The sequence below is a fragment of the Dermacentor silvarum genome, chromosome 1 (genome assembly GCF_013339745.2).
Source record: "Dermacentor silvarum isolate Dsil-2018 chromosome 1, BIME_Dsil_1.4, whole genome shotgun sequence".
NCBI classification, from domain to species: domain Eukaryota; kingdom Metazoa; phylum Arthropoda; class Arachnida; order Ixodida; family Ixodidae; genus Dermacentor; species Dermacentor silvarum.
In genome coordinates, this window is record NC_051154.1 from 221,486,038 (window position 1) to 221,510,214 (window position 24,177).

The 24,177-nt window shown below is 44.2% G+C and overlaps 1 protein-coding gene across 1 annotated transcript in view; it reads right to left on the reverse strand.

Moving 5' to 3' along the window:
• LOC119437275 (alanine aminotransferase 2-like) overlaps positions 1-24,177 on the reverse strand; it is a 53,770-nt gene that overhangs the window by 21,347 nt on the left and 8,246 nt on the right. Inside the window, exons 5-8 of the mRNA XM_037704330.2 lie at positions 21,554-21,667; positions 21,262-21,505; positions 9,253-9,332; positions 7,279-7,412 (exon numbers count right to left, since the gene is read on the reverse strand). Of these exons, the coding sequence (XP_037560258.2) occupies positions 7,279-7,412; positions 9,253-9,332; positions 21,262-21,505; positions 21,554-21,667 (572 nt within the window). The remainder of the gene's footprint in view (positions 1-7,278; positions 7,413-9,252; positions 9,333-21,261; positions 21,506-21,553; positions 21,668-24,177) is intronic.

Consider the following 24,177-nt stretch of genomic DNA (forward strand, 5'->3'; position numbering starts at 1 on the left):
GCTGCTGCAAACTGATTTGCTGTTGGCTTGTCATTGCAGCCCCCAAATGATTTTATTGCAGCAAAAAAGTAACTCAAGGTGGTCCCGACTGAGCTTGGAAGTCGGAAGATATGCCAATAGGCCATTTTCTGTAACCAAGTGGTTGTATGGACGGTTGTCTAAGCACACCACAAAGCAAATGAAGCCTGTCTTTTGGTTGGTCCCTGTCATTAGTTTACCAGCTGCAGACTCCCTAAGCGAGCAAAAGTAGGCCATAAGTTCTTTGACATACGCAGTGACAGGAGCCACATTTTCAGGACACAGCGGTCCTTTCTATTCTTCTTGCCTTGGATGTCTTGAATTTAAAGTGTCAAATGCATTGTTGACATGTCTGATAAACTATTCTGTTGGCAAGGAATTTGAAAATTTTGAATTTTTTGAGCTCTGCAGTCACCAAGAGCATCTCCTACCGATTGACTAAACGTTTGAGCCAACAATGAGACTTTCACGGGCTGGCTTTTCCAGGTAATATGTGCTTGTCTAAGTTTGTTTGCCAAATGTAAGCCCTCTGTGTACTGGATTTCATGCAGCTCATCAATGTGTTTCAACAATATGAACTGTTTGTTCGTATCACCATAGCCTTTTTATCAAACAGGGTGTGCTGCAGTAGCTTCAACATGTGACAGGGATCCAACATGGCAAAGAAAATCTTTTTTTGTCACTGGATGTGGAAAAGAAGCATCCAGCTAAGTCAGGTCCATCTTGCAGCCAAGGCTGTGCAGCAATAACAAATTCGCTGCAGCGCCATCACAGGTCAAACTCACAATGTGTGCACCTTTTTCGTGAGTGAAGCTAGCAGCTTGCAGCACCAAATTGCGCCTCTGCTCACCACCAAGGCCATGCACTAGAAAGTAGCCAATCGGCAGCTTCCATCTGCCATTGATTGCAACAAGCATTAAAACAAATGCATCTTAGGCAACTGGAAAGCTGTCATCATTGACATCAATGCCCATGTCAACATATCCATGGAAGCTTTCCCATCCCACACTACTTCTTTGAATGGCCATCTCATCCACAACCAGATTGCATAATGTGGAGAGCCGTGCTTTACCTTGATAGCCAATGCAGTCATTGCCTCTTTTGAAAAGTCAGCAGCCCTATCAATGGATTGATATCATTTACACAGTGTCTTTGGATGCGGGAGGCATGTGTTGAAAACAGCTCGTATCTGTATGCTCTAGGGGAATAAAAATGCAAAGTCAGTGCAAATGGCCTGAGCTCTGGCGAGTAAGCGGGTGACATTGCTGGCACCAGACTTATGTGGCAGTTGACGCATGAGCAAGTCTTTTTTTGCCCCACCAAGACTGCAATATGGCGACATCCTCATTTCCTAGAATGCGATTGTCAGATAAATATTCTATGACATTTTCGAGATGAGCAACCTTTTGAAAAAGCTGTTGATGGGATTGCCGTTGAGTCTTCATCTTCTTCTTGGTCGCAGTTTGTAATTGTGTAACGCCATACTTCATGCCTCAGAAAGGCCTTTTCAGGTGCGTCTTCTGCTAGCTGTGGCTGCAAAATATCACGCGCTGTAACAGGTGCATGAGTGACCAACATGACACAAAGCACGTACGCAGAACAAATTAATTGTTGTGGCATACACTCTTGTGCAAGCTATGAAGAATATAATGCTTAATTTTAGGTCATTACATTGCTCACGACGGTTTCCGTTTAAACTTTTGTGAACTTAAAAACTGTGGGGGCATAAAACTGACATCCACACGAGCTTGCTAGTGCCACTTAATTTTGTTTGTTTATTTATTTGCTAAATACTGCAGGCCCATCTGAGCCCAGGCAGGAAAGGTAGAAGTACAAAACAACTAACACAGAAGAGGCCAATGTAGCATAGTTCAATGAGAGATGTTTTACAGAAGCCTTTTAGTTTGAGTGGGCAAAATATACTGAGCTCATATATCACGGCTCATTGTGACCGATCGAACATATAAAGAGCATAGAAAATTGTAAAAAACCTGTTGGTCTTCTAGTTATTGTGTCATTTCAATGGAAAAGAAAAATTGAAAAAGGATTATTGGCTGATAATTGGTGTTTAATGCAAACCCTGAGAAAACTCATACCGCTGCGGACGAATATGAATGTTTCAGTGTTTAATTAGATAGTTGCCATGATCATAAATGTTAGTGTCCAAGTGCAGTTCACTGAGTGACATTTATTATGCTTGAGCTATTAAACAGTTGCCACGAAAATATATGCCACTTCACTTGCAGCTACCTAAGGAAACATGTAAAAATTGTAGTGGTCGAGTATTATCCTCACCATAGTATGCCTTGCTGTTCGAGGTGTCGCTGGGTTGTGTGTAGGAAGTGCTGCAGAAGCTTCACCCTTGAGCGTCCTGGAGGGCCTTGGACTGGGAGACTGGACAAAATACACCAAGTGCTATTAGGAGGGACTGCTTACTGCAACATAACTTGAAATTGCTGACCATGCAAACGAAACACCAGATGCACAGTTGAAGCTAAAACCCGGGACTAATAGCGACACCATTGGCTTCATTTAAAATTTAAGCACAATAATGACCAGCAAGCAGGACATTGTTAGGGAGATCAGTGGCTGTGGCTATATACTGTATTTTTTATCTACTGTCCCAAAAAATGTTGATAAAGCTTACCAGCACAGTTGGCATGTTATAAATTTTATAACTGTTGTAAATGTTGGAGCCTAGCAAGGGTGTTAATTATTTGTGTAATGAGAGGACATGGCTGAAGTATAATTCAGAGAAGGAGTGTGTTTTCCTTATTCCAACTTTACTGAAAAAAAAGTGGTTTTTCATCTTACATAACACTGCTTTGCTGCAGTTTGTTTTATTTTCCTTATCTTGTACTTATCCTAGATTGACTAAAATGAGATTATGATGTAGCATATATGGCTTTCATTCATTAGCACTTGCTTTTGCCAGTCTTAACAATGAAATTTGAATGCTGTATGCTTGTAACCTGTGTCAAAAAAGGGCTGTAATGTAGCCAATGATAGGTTGAACAGTTCTATCTTTCTCTTCATTCTGAGCATTACTAATAGATCTTTTAAATCTGTCGAAAACATCTTACAAAAGGCTGTATGACAGTCTCATATGCATTTTCCAAACTTAAATAATTACTTTAAAGGTGAAATCCAAAATATATATTAAAGGGAAACACCTGATTTTTGCAAAGCAGATCAGAACATGAATGAACCAAGGCACACATGTGAGAAAATGTCTTAAGCAAGCTCTGTGATCATTACGACAATCAAGCATGCCAGGACATGTTGGATTTCGGAAGGCTCATCAGCGATGTCTGAATCAGTCAAGGACGCGCTAGCAGATGTAGCAGTACCCTCTGCTAGCACATCAATCAGACAAGCCCTCAGAGATGTCCATATCCATTGTCGATTATGTCGTCTATATAAACATTGCAAAAGGTGCCCAAGTATGGTTTCAGGATGTCATTCATGATCTTTTGAAACCACGCTGGGGAATTCTTCCATCCGAAAGGCAATCGGTTATATTCGAACAAGTCGCGTAACAAATGCGGTGTACTTTTTGGTCTCCTCGGTCAAGAGAATCTGCCAAAAGCCTTTGCAGAGATCGATTCGTGAAAAGCAGTGGCAACCAGCAGTTTCATCGATAATAGCAGCAATTTTTGGCATCGGGAAAGGTATTAATTCTGTTTGGCGATTTAGAATCCTATAATCGGTACAAAGACGAAAAGTGCCATCGTCTTTAGGAGCGATTGTTATAGGCGAAGCAAACAGTGAAATTGATGGTCGGATGATGTCGGCGTCTAACATTGCTTGCAGCTCCTTTTTCAACCAAGCCCTTTTCTCTCTTGACATATTATATGGGCCTTTCCGAACCACTGTTTTGTCTGCGAGTTCAAAGGGAACTGCATGTGACTTACCTGCCTGAATATAAGAAAAGCATATTTCACTTCAGGAATGGTGAGGGACATCTACCACAGTCATGAAAAAGGTATGATCAAACTGGAAACATGCATTATGGCTGCATACAGCTGTGCATCAACTTACTGGCTCAACTTGATGCTGTTATGTTCCCGTGGATGTAGCTGCTTCACTTTAAGGTTGACTCATTGCTGTGGCATCGTCCTTTGCAAGCGTCTGCAGTTAAAGAATAACCCACCAGATATTTTTAAGGTCCAACAATAACATTTGCTGTGGAATGCATTTACACAACCTTTGCAGAGTCATGCAAAAGACCTCGCATGATCTGTGCATGCTTTCCCTACACACCGCATCCCCTTGTGTAGAAAACTATCTTTGATCTAAGTGTGCTTGTAAAATACACATACAGCTAATTGAATCCCGGGGGAAATGGAGCTGTAGTAACTTTGCAGTGCATGTATCACACAAAAATATCAAAGATATAGCTGTAACACATGCATAATGTAATGTAATGCCCCCTCTGTAATGCCTCCAGGCCTTCAGGGTACTACTAATAAATGAATGAAAATGATGTCCACTCCTGTAATTTAAAGTAAAACTGTTATTTCACCTCAACTGTCATTTACCTGTTGTTTAAAATATGTCAACCAACATCATATCTTCTGAAAAAAAGAAGAAAATGATATTTAGCCTCAACATGGGGAGTGATTGAACTTTGCAACATGATGTTTGAACTTTGCACTCACAAGCCGAGTTACTACGAGCAGAATATTCTCTACAAAATTATTGTTCTTGGCGACTATTGCAAAACTTGGTATGTTATGTGAAGACTAATCTTTCATGGTTTCTTCAATTAATTAGTTCTATTGCAATTTTGATTGTTTTCAGACACGAGAAATACATGCAAAATTCAGTCAATAATAATTTTTATAGCAGGAGATGTAATTCTTCGACAATAAATAGTTTCACATCGTAACTTTTTAGGAGTGTACGCTAGCTGATAAAAGTACTTTAACGAGAAATGAATGTTTAACACTTAGTGGGAATTATGACAAAGTTGGAAAAAAATGCCTTGAATAGTATTGCACCACTATTTCGTCAGTTATAATTCACCCGAGCACGTAGTCACTAACGATCGCGAATATTGCTGTTCCATTTTCATAAATAAAAGAAACGTTCATTGTGCTTACCTATGGAAGGACAGGCCATCGCGCCAATTTTCTGTTCGATTAGGGCATCTTGGCACAAAACACTTCATCACGCAGGTGCGCCTACTGCTGACGGGAGTTCTCGCCGGTACGTCTGCTAAGAGGCCGAAGACTTTGAGCAGATCTCGAGCAACAGTGTCGACTGCGCTACGGGCCGGCACGGCCCTAAATATGTTCGGAGTCTCCGGCTCGCCAGTCCATCCTTGGGCACAAGACGGGACGCATTTTTTCCCGTAGGGACAGTCGCTTCGGACCCTGTACGCTCGCTTAATCGCGTGCACATTTTGCGGGGGCGAAAGGCATCATTGTTTCCCAGAAGACGTCGTCAAACGCAACGAATCGTCGTCGGAAGGGCGGCTTGGTTGCCTACACACGTTTGCAGGGCGAAAGGTTCCCTCGTTTCCCTGAAACCACACCGAAACGCAACCAGTCGTCCTTGAGGTGGTCCTCCCGGGTTGTTCGGCGCAATGCCGGTTAACCGACGCCTTCGTTCGCAACAGCCTTGGCGCCTGTCTGCTAATTAGGCGGCGAGACTCAACTGCTTCACACACTCGAATTCCTTCACTAACCTCGGCGCACGTTTGCCACGCCGAGTATGTGCGCATATTCCGAAACCCCCGCAGCAGACGAAACCGAAGCCACCGAAGCGAGCCGAGTAAAATCTACCGCTTGCCTATCACGTGAGGGCCTATTTCCCATGATCCCATTCCTTTAAATTTTTTATGACTAGGCTTCAAGATTGTCACGTGACGCTCCCTCCTAGTTTTTTTCCTTCCTTCATGCTTATCTCCACACGGCTCTGACCTTTATGCGCCGTGCATTCGCCGCTCAGTTTCCGTTGAAGCGATAGACCACACGTACCTTCGCCGCTGCGGCGCATGCGCTTGCTGCCAGCGTTTTGACAGTCGTTGTCTGCAGTCATTCAGTGTGATCTATTCTTGTTTGTTCGTGCGCGCTCACACCACGCTTGTTCATTCAGTTAGTAATAGTCGGGCCACATTTTCCAACGCACGCTACACATGCAATGCTGCCCGGATCGGCAGTGCAGCGCTATAGGTGTGTGCCTTCGCACGCGCTGCCCACGGGAAGCGCTTCTCATCAACACCACCGTTTCAGACGCGCCTTCTCGAGGTCATCGAGTCTCTCTTCATGTCAGTCTACTTACGCCGCAGCACACCTGCTTACTTAATCAGCTTATGTTTACTACAATTCATATTGCTACCAAAGCCGCTCACCTTACTTCGTATGGCATTGCTGTGTTGCTATCGCATTCATTGCTTCGCCCTTAGGGCGAAACTGTGACATTTTTTCTGTCATTTTTTGACGTGCCCCAAGGCTCAATACTTGGGCCATTGCTGTTTTTGGTATTTATTAATAATTTGACTTTACAATTTCGCAATTCTGGAATATTTTTGTTTGCTGGGGATTTAAAATTGTATGGTCGAGTCGAAAGTACAAATGGCAGCAACTTGCAGCAGAAAGACGTCACGTCTGTTGAGGAATCTATCTATCTATCTAATCTATCTATTTATATATCTATCTATCTATCTATCTGTCTATATCTATCTATCTATCTATCTATCTATCTATATATCTATCTATCTGGCTACGACGACTGCGGCGATGGCAAATCAGGGAATGCGATTACGTGATGGAATTTTTTTGAATACAAGCCCCAGGCCGGGATAATGCAGCGATTATTTTCCAATGATTTTCCTTTCCGAACTACGAGTGGTTAGAGGGCGCGCTGCCTATGTTATCACCAAGATCTGCTATAGTCGTGAGCGCGGTATGAATTCTACGAAAAGAACAAAATCAAACGAAATGATTCATTGCATCATACTGATCCTGGCTGCAGCGCTACAACATTGCCGTCAAGAGATACTGTGCGTATTCCCTGCATGTCTGATATTGTAGATATCGAAATACACATGGCTCCCGTCACGTCTGTTATCTCCGCAGGTTCCACTTGATGTCTTCTTGTGCTGTACTTTCAGTTTTCGTAAACAACGGCAACGCACAATCGCTCGCGGCAGGGCATTCTGGTAAATGAGTTCGGATGTGCGCAATAGTTATTTTTCATTAAAGTAAAAGGATAGACAAGACGAAGAGGGCAAATGTTAAATATGTTGCTTACTCTGCTGCGAAGCCCTTTGATATCGAATTAAACGCCACCAGTTGCGTGCGAGAGTATGGAGTGCCCATAGAGTTCATGATTTTCCTGACGCTGTGGAATGGACGCTTGTCGGTGTAGACATTGTGCTCAAAAATCTGAAAGCAAGTGAGGTGTGAAATCATTTAGCGTCCGGCTCATCTATTTCGAACACCACCCTCCATACGACCACCAGTGGCCATTTATCTAAGGTTCGTTGCGTCCCATAAAGCACTGAGTGAGCGGTTTGAATATGGGATATTCCGACCGTTGTCCATTTATTTGTTCATCTGTGTGTCGTACACGGTGCTTGTCTTAGAAGCGCACCTCACCACACTATGCAAATGCAACTCGCCCAAGAAGCTTACACGCTGAGACACGTGCGACTGGCGTCCACTCTAACTTTGTATTTTTTGTACTAATATATTCGAAAGCAGGGCAAATACACTGGTAAAAAATTGTGAGCAGTATTAGCTTTCGGGCTGAAGAGAATTGTCTCATAGGTACTGGGTACCTGTCGTCCGTGAAGCCCGGCTTGAGAGTTGTATGTACTCTTTCCAGCGGTATCGACTGCCACTCGCATTAACAATTGCTTCCGAATCTATTTGGGTCCTAGGTGCGTATAGCTTATGTGCATTGTGTGAGTTGCATTTTGAGATTATTGGTGACGCCCTTGCATATATAGATACTGAGCAAGTAGTGTGACACTGCTGATTACTATAGGTGCTTAACTATGTTGACTCTCCTTCTAGACATCGAAATATTTTTTTAAGGTTCACCAAATTAGTACAAACCAACGAACTCATCATAAGTTTCTGCGCCTTATAATGCGCCTATAATTATTCATAGAAGCTGATGAACCACTATATTCCGTATGAATGAATGAAGTGTTGCCTTTTGCATTGATTTGCTGACATGCAGGTAAGTATTGGAAATAGCTTACCCATGTAATTTCTCTCTGAGGGTGTGACTTATCTCACGAACTGCGGAGAATACGCGCAGCATTAGCTAGAGGTAAGTCGATGCTTTTTCTATAATCCCATTTGCTAACATCTGCTATACAGGGTGTTTCACGCAACTTGAGCCAAACTTGAAGAATATGCAAATGTTTGGAGATACTCAGAAATTTTTTGCGTTCCGCCTAATGAAATAATTAGTCTTAATAATTAATTAAATACTTCACTAATTAATCAACGTCTCAGTTATTATAATTCGATGAGTGGTGTCAATGAGGAAATTGTAGAGCAACATGAAAAACTCCCGATACAACTTTCTGTTGCTCAATACGTGCTACATAATAGTGTAAAGTGCCTCGAGTGGCCAGTCGGGCGGCAGTTTTGCGTGTAATCGTGGGCTCCTTTTAATCTCGGAAAAACTATTATGTAGCATTGATTGAGCAACACAAAGCCGTATTGCGAGTTTTTGATATTGCTCTACAATTTTCTTATTGCCACTTTTCATCTAATTATAATATTTGAGAAGTGGATTATTTAAGTAAATTAAGACTTATATGTCATTATAGGCGGATTGCAAGAAAATAATATGAGTTTCTCCAGGCGACGGCAAACAACATTACCTTGTTTCTGACCAGCTACGAAGCACTCGTTTATATTCAAAGTTTGGATCAAGTTAAGTGAAAGACATTGTACTGAAGTTGGGAAACCATTGCTGAAAATATGCGCTTTTTTTCTGTCATTCCTTTTTGTGTGACCTGTCTCCTTATTGAACTAAACTTCATCCCGCACTACATAAATCATCGGCCTACGTAACATCTGTCCGACATCTTTGAAAAGGTTTTACATGATTATTCATTGCAATACACAAACTGTAAGCAATACGGGCAAATTTTCTTACAATAATAGTTTGGCTTTTGTAAGACTAGAGTGAAAGACCTTAAACAAATATAACCATTTCTTTTTATTTTGAGGTATTTTTGAGGTAGTGGCGAGGTGAACTTACCTCATCAGCTAATATTATTAGCTGGTTTCTATAGGCAAAGCGAATGATATCCTGCAGCTGCTGCTCGGATAATACCGTGCCTGAAAATATAAAGCTCCATACAGCACAAAACAAAGGAACAATCGATTTTTTTTACAAAGCAAGACGAGACACATCCGCCAGAAACGCTCTTTGAAGATGTATTATAGAACCGTAGATCGCAGTTTAGTCCAAAGCGTACTTTTTCCTATTGGCATGATATAATGAGAGGCTCGCGCACAAATATGGCGCCGGCTACTCCTTGGCTCTTGAATAGGTGGCTCATATATACCCCCAGCACCCTTTTACAACATACACCATATAACAACACACAATATACAGTTACAGCAAAGTTGCGTTATCACATACAAGTCAGATCACTACCACGACAGTACCAATATATTCTTAAAGCAATAATGCGAACAACAATGTCACATGTAGACAGTGACAGTAAAAATAAAGAACGCTCTTGTAAACGAAACGTCTTTTTACATCGTTAATAACGTCCAAGAATGCTGCTGTCCGGAAGAAATTTTTGACATGACACGTCTTCCAAATCACTCAGAGTGGTTCGCTTGCTAAAACTGCACGCACCGAAAACATGTCATACTATTATCGCTTATATCTTTGCAACCCTACTACCCATGCGCCTTCCTTTGGTATTATTGTGCACAGGAAAGACGATATCACTCGATCATGCATGTGTCGGGTGCACATATATGGCACCGTTGTTGCGGCACGTATGACGCGATTGAAGCTAAATCAAAGATGATGGCCCTCTCTCAGATGGCGGAACAGCGCAGGCTGCTCCGAGGGAGTGGATGGCATTGCCAACGGCTCACTGCGTGTGGGCCGGTCCTTTGCCGGAAGTCGTTGCGGCGCTGACCCCTGACGCGCCACTCCGGCAAAGCTATTCCTTGGCAGGTATGACACCCGCCTTCGTGTCTTTTTAAACGATATGTTCTCTTTCACTTTGACTGATACAATTTCTTTTTTCTTCTTCCAAGATGGGCAGGACAACGAGTATGCGGCATGCTCCACATAGTGGGGAGCATTCTCACATGATTGAGACGGTGTTTATGAGAACTGCATTTGGCGCAAGTAAGTGGACCTCGACAGTTCGGTGAACTGTAGCCGAACCTGTGGCCGAACCTCTGGCTGAACCTCTGGCCGAACCTCTGGCCGAGCCTCTGGCATTGGAGGCGATCAGGGATATACGGCCTGACTCAGATCCTTACGTACACTATAGCCTGCTTCGTTAAGCTCGTGTTGTACACTTCAGCCGAAATGAAGTCAACTAGTGTTGCAGTGCGGGCTCGTTGGTATGGCATCGTGGAATACTATTGTGGTATTCTAGGTTCTGCAGCTTGTCATGCTATTTCTTATCTGCGAGTTTCCTGAAGAAGGTCTGCGCTAGCTAACTTCGTAGCTTTAAATACCAACTGCTATTTTCGGTATCAAGTTCTTTGCCACGAGGAAGGGAGCGGTGGCTCTCACAGCATGCCTTTTCAGGTTTTACCCTGTCAATGGCATGGTAGCGGTGAAAGTTCTCTTTCTGGTGGCCCAAAAATTGAAAAGCTTCGGTGCGGTCCATTTTCTCGGGGCTGTTGGAAGGAGTGCGAAATTAACTAGTCATGAAAATATTGTTTTGCTAGGAACGCCAGCCACCCACCGTAGAGCCCTACGCCCTACAAGGGGAAGCTGTAAGACCTGTAAATACGGGCCCCGCAAACGCCAACTGTATGTTTCTGCTATATTCAATTGTCTATAACCAAGAGTGGCTATCACACAAGTTTAACCATTGCCACCTGAAGTGAGTAGAAGTGAATAGAATACGGGAAATATAGAATAGTGATAGAGAAATAGAAAGGTTGGAGAGAGGGACAGGAAACGGTGACTGCCGAGTTCCCCCAGGTGGGTCCGTCTTGGGGTGTCGTCTACCTGTTGCGTCCACCGAGAGGACTTAAAGGTCGAAGGACTCAGCATTGGAGAGGACTCGGCATTCTTTACCTCCTCTTGCTTCTGTGCGTGATATTTACTCGATTTGCTATTGACCCTTTTCGCGGAGCAATTTGTTCTAGAGAAAGGAGATGGTGCTTTCGGCGGTGCGCCGCACGTGGCCTTAGCGACAGCGAACGAATACGAAACCATTACTACTTCTGCATGGCTTGCTTCTGTGCGATGAGATGTCGGAAGTGCAACTGAGTTTTCGCTAACGCACTGCACTCCAATCATGCTGGATTGGATCGTGTGGATTGAAGACGTGTGCAGTAGTTGGCTGCAAAAATAGTGACAGCCTTATTAAGGAATTAAATGAATCTGTATGGCCAAGTTCGTGAACCAAATGCTGCAACTGTCTGAACGTGTTACCGGTACTTCGAGATGTACGGCTTTCTTCGAGGATACAGAAATTTGCTCATTCGCCAACGTTGTATCGCTAACCTTCAAAGAAAGGGCTTCAGCCCCAGAACGTCGGCAAGAGTGAGTACCACTCGTTAAACAGTGACAAAGGGAGTAGCGCCACTTCCTGTCACATTAAGTTTCGCGCTCATTATCTATACACATCTATAGCAACTGGCAGGGAAACTTACGCCCACTCTATCGCCAACGTGTCAAGAATAAGTGAAGGGGGCACACTTGAATATATATATGCGCACTATATAGGCACAATAAATGACGGACTACGCCGATAGTGCACGAATGGTCGAAGCTGAAAAAAAATTATGGGGTTTTACGTGCCAAAACCACGATCTGATTATGAGGCACGCCGTAGTAGGGGACTCCAGAAATTTTGACCACCTGGGGTTCTTTAACGTGCACCTAAATCTAAGTACACGGGTGTTTTCGCATTTCGCCCCCATCGAAATGGTCGAAGCTGAATGTTTCGTGATGGCCCACAAGAGTAAGCGAGTTACTAGCGATAATATATATTTGCTACAAGGTATTCGTCCCAGACCAGGACGATTTTTTTGGAACTGCGAGGCTTTTCTTTCTAGGAACCCGTATGTGTTTCATTTGTAACAATAGCTACGATTGGGTTGATGTCTCATTTTCGCTTTAATTACTTCTCTCCGCCTAGCGGGTTTCCTCCGAACTACTACGTGAAGGTATTACAATGTACAAAACTGCTACGTTTCAAGCCTTGTGCGCAGCAAGACCAAATCTATCAGAACTGAGCGCACCCGTGAGTGATTAGGCAGAAAATAATTATATAGTGACCGCACTGAGGAACTTCACTGAGTCCTGATCCTGATTCAATTCATGAGCGGGAAGTTTGAATAGCTTGGATTACATATTTAGCACCAGCTTTTAGACCAAGCACCATATACGCGGCTCGCACCGTTTGGACATAGCATAATCAGCTCCCAAGATGCTTTTGCATGTTCTCTGAAGCTGTGGCCAAAGCTTCGTGTCGTCCACCCTGTCACCGTCTACGATATCTCCCGAAACAGAGGTTTGCTAAGCCGCACCGGCGTCATACACATCCATTGTAAACACGGAGGCAGTTGAGGCAAGAAATGGACGCGTCACCACGTGATAAAACACGGCGGCGCCCATGGGATTGCCGCGAAATACGTCAATATTCTCGGATACAGGTTTATTGATGACTGGAAATACAGATTGTGAGTGCCGAAAAAGAAAACTGTGCGTGTTATACGATAAGATTAGATTATGGGGTTTTAGGTGCCAAAACCACCATATTGTCGTGAGAGGAAAAGACAAGGAGTCAGTCCCGAGCGAATGGCTGTTTACTGTGTTAGCCGCAGCAGCCACAAAAAAAAAAAAAAAAAACTTCTTCGTCCTCGTACTCCAGCGTTACTCCCGCGTGGCAATATGATTATGAGGCACGCCGTAGTGGGGGACTCCGGATTAATTTGGACCACCTGGGATTTTTTAACGTGTCCCCAATGCACTGGTGTTTCCTGCATTTCGCCCCCATCAAAATGTGGCTGCCATGGCCGGTATTTGATCCCGCGACCTTGTGCTTAGCTGCCCAACACCATAACCACTAAGCAACCACGGCGGGTCGCGTGTTATACGAACTTCGACTTTTAATACATTAGAAAGTTTTAGTATTTCGTGAAAATTGTTATATGTTATTATTTTATTATATGTGTTATTATTATTTACTCTACATACGCCAGTTACCAGACGCTAATTTCGATTGTAATTTTCTAGAAGCTGTGGCGTGAGCTCAGGTAATGATTTTACACCACGTGTTTCGCACGCAAAATTCTGACCTAAATCTCTTCCACGTTGTTGTTTAAAGCACTAATTGTATACATTCAACTCCCGTTAATTTTATCTCGGCTATTTCGACTTTTCGCTTTGTTCGAACGAAGTGCAAAGCCCCGGCGAGCAACCTTACATTGCCATGGAAGGAAAACTCGTTTAGTTCGAACGAGAAACCATTGCCACTTCGCTTAATTTGACCTTCATCCGCGCAGCGGTTACTAAAAGATTGAAAGCAAGAAATTCAGCCGAGCTAGGGCGCCGCTTTTTTCCTAGGCGTGAAGCAGCCTAACGTTTATATTTTAGTGGCCGATGCTCCTTTCTACCGCAAAGCCACTCGTTTCCGCTTGATTCGTTCGAGCCACCGAGTGGGCTGACTCAACGCTGCGAAACTTTTCTTTTCAACCCGTTATTCAAGCCGCGCTTAAACGTGTCGGTGCTCTTCCCCGCAAGTTGTTTGAGTCGTGCTTCAAGAGCAAGAAGCAAAACGACATTACCGACTAGCTGAAGTAATAAAGAACGATTCCAATTCATACATTTTATCGCCATTCGTGCATTCCATGTTTAGGATAATTCGACCAAATCTTGCGGCCCCAAAAGGGTCACATTAACGGGAGGTGACTGTACAAAGGTGTTAGTTCTTACAGTGTACGCATAACGCAGCAAAATCTTTATGTGGCAAAGCACGACAGCATTTTTGGGGACAATTTCAAACGCATAGCAAATATTTCTGGCCTCGCCAATCTGCCGTCGTCTGGAAGTGTAAATGGTGAAGCTCATTGCGTGTATAATGTAACGACAGCGGGCGCCGTGCATGAGTGATGCACTTCAAAGGTGTACAGAATACAGTCGTACAGTCCATCGAAAAATGTTTCATGGCACCAGTGACGTTGCATGCAGTGGCGACATTGCGTAGACGGACCGCTGACCGCAAGAATGGCGCTAGTGACAGAGCAGAAGCGTCCGCACTCGTTTAAGAAGCGACTTTTACGTGCGGGACATGTGATTGCTAGGACACGGCATTTTATAAGGGAAACAGCGTAGGTTGAACAAAACAAAAAAGGTAACTCAGACCATCTTGTAAAACCTTTTAACCTCTCAAACTGGCACAGTGGAACAAATGTTCAATACCTCGTAAGCTATCTGATCAAAAATGACGCTTTTGGATGGCTCAATATGGTTGACGTCGTTTCTAGGCACGGCTGTGTAGCCACGCCTATTTTTAGCGAGCTTTATTATTTTGTGAGTGTCACCATGTTTGGATGCATTTAAAAGAATGTGTGGTACTTTATAGTACCACACTGCTTCAACGAACACAAACGTGCACTTGCATCTGATGGCACCCTGTTTCCTTGTTTTATTACTTTCATTGTCACAATACCGCAAATAACTGATATCAGTTGTTTCTCGTTTACAAGCTCCTCAGTTTTCCAGACTTCCAGTTTGGAGTGGTATTACATGCAAATGTGGAACTATGTATAATAGTATATGTCCGACGGACAAAATTTAGGGTCTTTTTGAGCGAGTGCACATCGCTGTTAGTGTCATTCCAGAGGCTTTCACCGAGAAATGTTTAAAGACACTCACTATAGAACACACTCGTCTGCGAGTGTGAGCGTCTAACTCGCTACGCTGCATATAAACGCGTAGACCAGATGGCAGTACTTCACATATAAATAGAATTGCACTCGGCGGAGAATCGGTGCTAATTCTGAAATCAGTTTTTAATGCGAAATAAAAAATGTATAACCGACAGCGGAATCGAACCTCTGCCTTCGAGCACAGCAACCCCATGCTCCAGGCACTAGGCCACGATCGCAAGCATACTCTCTGGGAAACGTTCGGCGCATGCGTCCAGTGCCACGTTCTCCTCCTCTTTCCGCGCGACCGTTCGCGCTTCGGGAGCTCTGTTAGACTGCACTATCTCCGGGATTGGCCGACGTTCTTTCGTACTTTCTTCGTAGCAGCCAACGCTACGTATGAACTGCGCGACGTTGCATCGCCTTAATGATAAGCACAAGTTGATCACGTTAGTTCATTTCCTTGCCGGAGTTCAAATGTCATCATCGTTTTAACAATGACTGCATAACCCTTAGTCGCAGAGCTGGACGTTCTTGTGGATGTTGTAGAAGCGGAAGAGGCTGCCATTGCCCTCTCTGTCATCCACAGCGAATCGAACACCATCATAGTCACTGACTACCAAGCTGCAGGCTGTGCATACAGAGACGGATGAGTATCAGGGACGGCGCACCGACTAGTGACAACATATCGAGACAAACTGCAATGAGTCGAGGTAGTATGGTCTCCTGACCATGCGTCCATGCCTGGTAATGAGTGAGCCCATGCTGTACCGCGAACGAGTACCCTCCGAGCGTCGGGAGATGGCACGCAGGCGACGGGGACGGATACCTGGCATCCGCTGACACAGTATGCAGAAACAACCGAATACTACCGATTAGGAAGAAGAAGGATACTCCCACCCCTTAATAAGCTAACCAGAGAGGAGGCTGTCGTCTGGTGACGACTACCGAAGAACGCGTACAGACACTAAGTTTAATACACCGGTGGTACCCCGCACAATACAATAACACATGTCCTTTTTTGCGGCGAATGTGCGAATGACACCATTGTGACAACATTCACTTCAATCGCCTTTAAATAAAGTTTACTACTACTACTACTACTACTACTACTACTACTACTACTACTACTACTACTACTACTACTACTACTACTACTACAACCACCACCACCACCACCACCACCACACTGCTACTACTAGTTGCAGAGCAGGTCACAATCCATATTTCTTGAGCTAACTCCCGTTCAGTACACCTATGCAGAACGCAACCATAGTCATGTATAAATCCGCGTCGAACGGCTCCTGTAAAAATTACGCAGGAGCCGTCATACGATCGTCGTCAAGGTGCTCGTTGTCTCGCTGCTGTCATAAGACGGGCATACGCTCGCATCACATACCCAACTTCGCGATTTACACAAAGGCGTTGGTCCACCTGGTTGCGGAACCCCCAACAATGTTTGATAGCTAGCTACCTGGAAGATGCTAAGATATTCAATATTTGATTCGATATTTGGAGGTCGTCTTTTTTCCCCTCAAATATTCGTATTCTAATCAAGAAGAAAATTTCGCTACACAAACACCACATATAATAGAGCTTACATGACACGTGAGTTCCACCACACTCTTTGTCATGCATCCTGGATTGTTAGTTCCTCTACTATAGTGCCTAAAATATACTGGTTAGTGTGCCGACCACCCGCTCTTTTCAATGGAGGAGCGTGGCACCGTCTGCAATGAATGCCCACGGTGGCCGACGGGGGTCGCAGCAATACAGGTGGGTGCAGACTCCGCGTGTCGTCTGCTTGGCTGGAGCAGTTTCGCAGTGGTTGGATCAATTTCTGTGTTTGCGTTTTCAGTGTCATTACGGCGTTCCGTGTTTGTTCTTGCGTCATAAAAGCTTCGAGTGAGTGTGTGGTTTTTCTGCTCCCGTGCCTGTGAGTAGGAGAACTATGTGACGGCTGGTGAAAGAATGTTGAAACCACAGCGACATTGAAGAGAGGACTTGCTTTGCTTGGTTGTGCTGGAGTAGTTACTGCTCGAGTGAAAGGCTTGTATTCTAAGGTCCCTGTATTTTTCAAAGGTAGCGCAAACTCCGCCTCTAAGCGCCGTTTCCTCCTCGCCCCTCCCTCTCGACCGCCATTAGTGGGCGAAGCGCGCCCGGCCGCTACCGCCCGCTTCATTTCGTATCGCATGCGGCGCGTTGAACCGCTTGCTAGAAACGCGACTCTTCTGGGTGCATTTTCACAAGGCTGTTTGCACGTAGAATATCTACGTAAAATATGTAGTGCCTTCAATTATTAGTGGAATCTGCGTCACTCAGACGAGGAAAACGAAAGGTTGAACAAGTTAAACACAATCCTAAGCATTCTTTACTACTGCTGATTGTTTCTCGGAATCGAATGGTGTTCTGTTTATCTGACGTATTTACGAAAATAAAAGAGCTAAATCAAACTATGCACACACAACACGGCGGAGACATTTATGTGCTAAATACCCTCAACGTTATTTTCTTTTTCCAAAATGCATACGCGCGCTCTTGTTTCCCCCTAAGTTATATGTCTTGGTTCCCGTGTGTGCGCTCGCTTTCTGCGTTTTGCTCTTTAATTGGCGACTCTTCCATTATGCTCATTTTATGAGAAGTCATGCTGGTATTTATATTGCCAAAATGCGCCCTTTTGTTCGCCGCACAACATAAACCAGGACTTTTTTTTTTAGCAGTCGTTCGCTGATGGTGAACTCGCGAACGCACCCACCTTCCTCCATTCATGACTAACTGGGTGAGAACAGCGATCAGAAACCCCCTCAGTAATGACCTCCCTCGGTGGCAGTCAAATTTCTTTCTTCCGATACGGTGGAGCCATATCTCTCGCCGTTTGAGGTTTTGTTTGCCGCAAGGAACCGCAAAAAGCTTGCCCCCCTTGGCAATGCTATGCGAACATCCAACAACACAGCAAGTTGGCATCGTGGTGCAGCCGAGTGCGTCTTCAAACATTTAAAAAGCCTACACTCACGCACAGCGCACATGTGTCCCGGTGTTTCTACGCGCACTCATGGCGCCGTTTTCCCGCGAAAACGAAAGCCGCACGGGGTCATCCGAGGTTATTCGTCAGGTATCAAGCCTCGTCCAATGGGAGAGCGGAAAACGGCGAAGAAGTTATGAGAGCGGTAGAGGGTGGGGAGGATATTCTCCTTTCCTATTTGAACTATGGTTCGCGCTACCTTTGAAACATACAGGGACCTTATTGTACTTTTGTTCACTGCGCCATCTGATGGCACATGGCTCGCAGAATGGGAACGAAGGATAAAAAGAGACGACAAAACGCTGACGCCAACTGCTGTGGTCTGTGAAAAGTATTTAAAAAGCCGTTTCATCGAACGCACATTCACTATGATCGTGAACGGTGTTTTCAACGTTCTTCGTCGCGATAAATCGCGTCTTCAATTGATGCGATGCGTACAATATTCCACAAATATGCTACATATCTTGTACCTCAAAGCAGAAAATTAAAAGGGACAAAATATATATCTGTGCGAAAGAACTTCCATCAAAGTAGCACAGGCGCACCCAGTCGGTGGCCTCCTTGTGCGCAGCCGTCGAGAGCGCCGAATGGGAGAACTTCGAAGGATCTGGTGTCCATCGCAAAGCTTCTGTACCAGAAGAGTGCACCCAACGCTGTAGTTTCAAAGCCGCAAGCGCTGAAGGATTGCAAAATGATGGTGCAAAACAGCCGCAAACCACCAGTGAAGGTCGCCATCTGTACAGCAATCTCGATCTATATTCAGTCGCGTGGATGAAAATGCCATCTGGACCAGTGGAATCATTAGCTTATGCCTACTGTGAAGGTGAAATGAATAACTTAGAATAATTTATTTGCAACCTGCAGTGGGCATAAATATAGGCTGATGATGATGATGATTTAAAGAGAATGGTAGTGTTCGTAATGCTGTGATGAAGACAGAAGACAAAACAGGTCGTACAACTTATGATGATGTATAGTCCAATTGATCAAGAAAGTTGCCTTAATTAACTGCTCCAGCTTGTTTATGGTGTACTCAGTTTAATTAAAGCCTGCTTCAAAGAAGCAGTACTATACAGACATGGTTCTCGCTGAAAAATGTTTCTTCCATCAAATGAATACACGTACAATGTACGGGGAACATTGTACGTGCTTTCTGCATTTACCAAACAGTTCTCATGTACCAATCAAGCCACCATCCTTCTCGGCTCAACCTCGCAAGCTTTCGCTCGCACCTACATAATACGGCGTGCGGCGTGCGCCGCAATGTTATCGCACTCGGACTTTATATAGGGAACATCACGGCGACGGCGGAGATTCGCCGGCAGTGTCCAGACAATTGCTATCGCAAAAAAGCGAAAGTGCAGGAAAGTATGGGGGAAATGAACAATGGATAGGAATAATTCGATATAGGAACATTCTGGCAAGTGAAGCAATTGTTTATATTTTACCCTGAAAGAGCAGCTCACTGTCAAGAGCTATAACTGTGTCCTTGTTGCAAGACCTAAGTCGCATCAAGGCATGCGATACAATGGTGAGTTTTCAAACGTATGATGATGAACATGCGAAGCACATATACGAGCATCTTCGAAGAGAATTAAGTCATATACAGGGTTTTTTTTTTAAAGATAATCTGAGTTTTGCAGATGAGTTCCCAGGCGAGGCGGAAATACATTGCCGCTAAGAACGTGAGGTTCAGAAGACGAATTGACAAAAATTTATTAATTACCTTTTTTTATACAGTTGTTGAACTGGCGAATATGAAGGCACTCACATCTTAACGCACCATTGTTTCTGTTTTTCTAGCTTGAAAGTCGCATTTATTTCGAAATATTTATCATCAAATTTCAACGGTATATATATATATATATATATATATATATATATATATATTCAGGCAATCTGCTGGAGCGCAGAAAAGGCGACCCCGGTGTCATATCAGACCGAAACGCCGTGACCACAAGCGCGAGAAAGTAGCAAACCGAACGTCTCGGCTGTAGTCGCGGTAGCTATACTGATGCGTCACATACGCTTAGCCTGGCAAGCATGTGCGGCTGTGTGTCGGGTTCGGATTTGCCGCGGGGTGCTGTCGTTCGAACTTCGCCGCAGACTTCTTGAATACCTCGAATTAGGTGCGATTCTCCAGGTCTTTAAAAGATGGGTGTGGATGAAAATGTCACTGCCTCTACTAATTTGCCATTTAGACAATGGTCCCCGAAGCACGAATAAAAATGTAATGAATAATTTTTTTTAACTAGTCTTCTGAACTTCGCGTTAATAGCGGCAATGCCCGCCTCGCCTATGAACTCGTCTGCGAAAACACCATGTTCGCGTGGTTCATTACTTTAAAAAAAAATCTGTATTGTCTAAAAAAAAAAAGAACACACATCCTACATGTAGCCAGCTTCACAGGTCCATATGCGAAAACACCCGTGTACTTGGATTTAGGTGCACGTTAAAAAACCCCAGGTGGTCAAAATTTCCGGCGTCCTCCACTACGGCGTGCCTCATAATCAGATCGTGGTTTGGGCACGTAAAACCCCATAATTTAACTTTTTTTATATAAGTTAGGCATGCTTATTCTCTGTTAGTAAAAATTCGCCGAATAAGTATACTTTAAAAATCCTACATTGCAATGAGCTGGACTGTCTTAGAAAACTAATGTAGTGGTTCCTTTTCCTGAATGGAACCACCGGAGGTTCGACACTCGAAACAGAGCTAGCTGGTACGTAAGTCCAAACGCAGGTAGCAAGCAGTAAATAAGCCTTCTTATAGTCAAAAGAAACCCTAAATTAGAAATCACCTTTCTCAATGAGTAATTTACTGCTCCTACGGCTTTATAAATACAAAAAGCGCAGCAGCCCCCTTGTGATAACACGGCGGTCTATGAAGAGCGGGCGGTGCCGCGGCACCCACCCGCGCTGCAGCTCTCCCAGCGGCAGCCGCCAACATTCATTGCAAACAGTGCCACCCGGGAGGCCACGGTCGGCACACTAGCCATTCTCTTAGCATATTTCTGAGAACTTCTAGTCGACCTCACAGTGATGATAAACTCGCTTGGGAAGGAGCTACATCGATATTTCACTTTCCCGAGCTTATGCGGTACATGCGTCGCGTATGAAATAAAAAACAACAGTTGAAAAAAATTTTATGACTCACTCGGTGGATTCGCAGGGTTAACGAGCAGGAAGCAGCGAGGCACACACCGACTCCTGGCTGCGTCCAGAGCCTTTTGCATATCGGCGGTGTTATGCGCCCAGCCATGATCTTCATCAAGATAATAGCACGCCTGCGTTGCCAGTGACGTAATGCCACGAGGAATAAGACTGCGCATATTTCGTATGTCGCCTATCCAACGCACAACCCTCGTTCCTACAATGAATATGGATGGTGTGCTAGTTCTCTTTTCATAACCCCGTTTCAAGTTTCACTGTTTGACCGATAAACTTGCCTCGCAATAGCCTTGATCCTGCAGAAGAGTGGTATAGCCCATGTACTGAGGCACACATGTTATGACACCAGGAGGCTTTCCATTGAAACGTCGCTTGAGTACTTGAAGAACGATCTGCAATATACAGCACAACCGGAAATATAGAACGTGCAGCGACGTTATTGCTGCATTGATATACAGCGTCTTCGAACTAATTAAGGCGTTGAAAACGCCAGTAAATAGCGAATGCGAGAAGTAGGAGTACTGTCGTTGAAGTTAATCTAAGCACCCTCTCGGACCTTATTAAAACGAACGATTAACCGGAGCGCTTGTAACTAACATATTTAGGTAATCTATGCTAATCGATTATGAAAAGGCATTCGATTCAGTAGAGATACCAGCAGTCATAGAGGCATTGCGTAATCAAGGAGTACAGGAGGCATACGTGAATATCTTAGCAAACATCTACAAGGATTCCACAGCTACCTTGGTTCTCCACAAGAAAAGTAGAAAGTTACCTATCAAGAAAGTGGTCAGGCAAGGAGACACCATATCTCCAATGCTATTCACTGCATGCTTAGAAGAAGTATTCAAGCTCTTAGACTGGGAAGGCTTAGGAGTGAGGATCAACGCCGAATATCTCAGCAACCTTCGGTTTGCAGATGACATTGTCCTATTCAGCAACAATGGAGACGAATTACAACAAATGATTGAGGACCTTAATCGAGAAAGTGTAAGAATTGGGTTGAAGATGAATATGCAGAAGACAAAGATAATGTTCAATAGCCTGGCAAGGGAACAAGAATTCAGGATCGCCAGTCAGCCTCTAGAGTCTTTAAAGGAATGCGTTTATCTAGGTCAATTACGCACAGGGGACCCTGATCACGAGAAAGAAATTTACAGAAGAATAAAATTGGGTTGGAGTGCATACGGCAGGCATTACCAAATCCTGACTGGGAGCTTATACCACTGTCGTTTAAAAGAAAAGTGTACAATCATTGCATTCTGCCGGTGCTAACATATGGGGCAGAAACTTGGAGGTTAACAAAGAAGCTCGAGAACAAGTTAAGGACCGCACAAAGAGCGATGGAACGAAAAATCTTAGGACTAACGTTAAGAGACAGGAAGAGAGCGGTGTGGATCAGAGAACAAACGGGGATAGCCGATATTCTAGTTGACATTAAGCGGAAGAAATGGAGCTGGGCAGGCCATGTAATGCGTAGAGTGGATAACCGGTGGACCATTAGGGTTACAGAATGGATACCAAGAGAAGGGAAGCGCAGTCGAGGTCGGCAGAAAACCAGATGGGATGATGAAGTTCGGAAATTTGCAGGCGCAAGTTGGAATACGCTAGCGCAAGACAGGGGTAATTGGAGATCGCAGGGAGAGGCCTTCGTCCTGCAGTGGACATAAAATATAGGCTGATGATGATGATGATGCTAATCGAAAACTTCTAGTGCCGCGTGAGCGCATTTCACTGCCCTTTTGTGGCTATAAGATGGCGGCGTATGACTATAGGTATCCCGCGGACTAGCAGCAACAATTGGTCGCAGGAGTATGTCATCACCAGTTTCAATACCCTGCGCTATTGACAGCATGAATGCGAGCATAAGCAAGCCCTGCGACGGATCATTTCATAAAATCTGCCATCAAGTAGCACTTTGTAGGGATCGAGAAGGCTATCACGGGTGCATGTAGGCGCACCTCGATACATAGAAACCTGCACAGTAGCGTTGTCAGCCGGCTACGAACTGCACTTTGTCGCGAAAAGCCGGTGCAACATAATGAAGAATGTGCAAAACACAATGCACGCAATGCAAAGGTATTGCTGTTAAAATAGCACTGGGTTCTACTCAAAAGATTCCGTATTCCGCCGAAAAGATTCCGCAGTCCTACTATGTATTTTAGATGATTCAGTGGCGAATAATTGATGTGTTTTTCTAAATATCTCCCCGTGCTGGTATAACAGGAAATTCCGCTAGACGGACAGTGGCAGTTTTTAGTGCACGAAAACCTCGAGTTCAGACGTATCCGGTTTAGTCTCGGTTACGTTGCCAGCTGGTAACTTTTTTTGAAAGGCACTACTGACTTTGCCCGCACGATGCCGGATGCGGGTTCACCTCCCCCGCCGGTACGCCAGTTGCCGGTTTTGCGATTCTCGCTAAATGAGCACATGTATCGCAAAAGATCCGTCGGGCGTTTATAGACGACTACCAGCTGAATTGCCACAAGCGGATTTATCTCTAACTTCTGAAGCTGTTCAGTGTTGGGAAATTGGTTGTGTTATCTGATGGTGGGAGATCAAATAGTCAATCCTTTCATTTTATTTTTTCTTCGAACCTTTCTTGATCGTCCGGCATGGCCGTTACTTAAGAAGTATGACCTAATTAGTGTGGGCCATCTTTATAAGTTTGTGATTTGTTACGTGCTACACAGTGAAAAGAAACCAAACACGTTACTTACGCGCACTCCGGGTAACATAACCTAAACACACATATTTACGAGCGTAGACATTTTGAATATCGGGAAGTGCGTTCCAGCAGAACTAATTACGGGGAAGATAGGTTATGCTGCATCAGCCTTAGAATATCAACTAATGTTTATGAACACAAAAAAAAATATAACGCATTTTACAGTGAACCAAC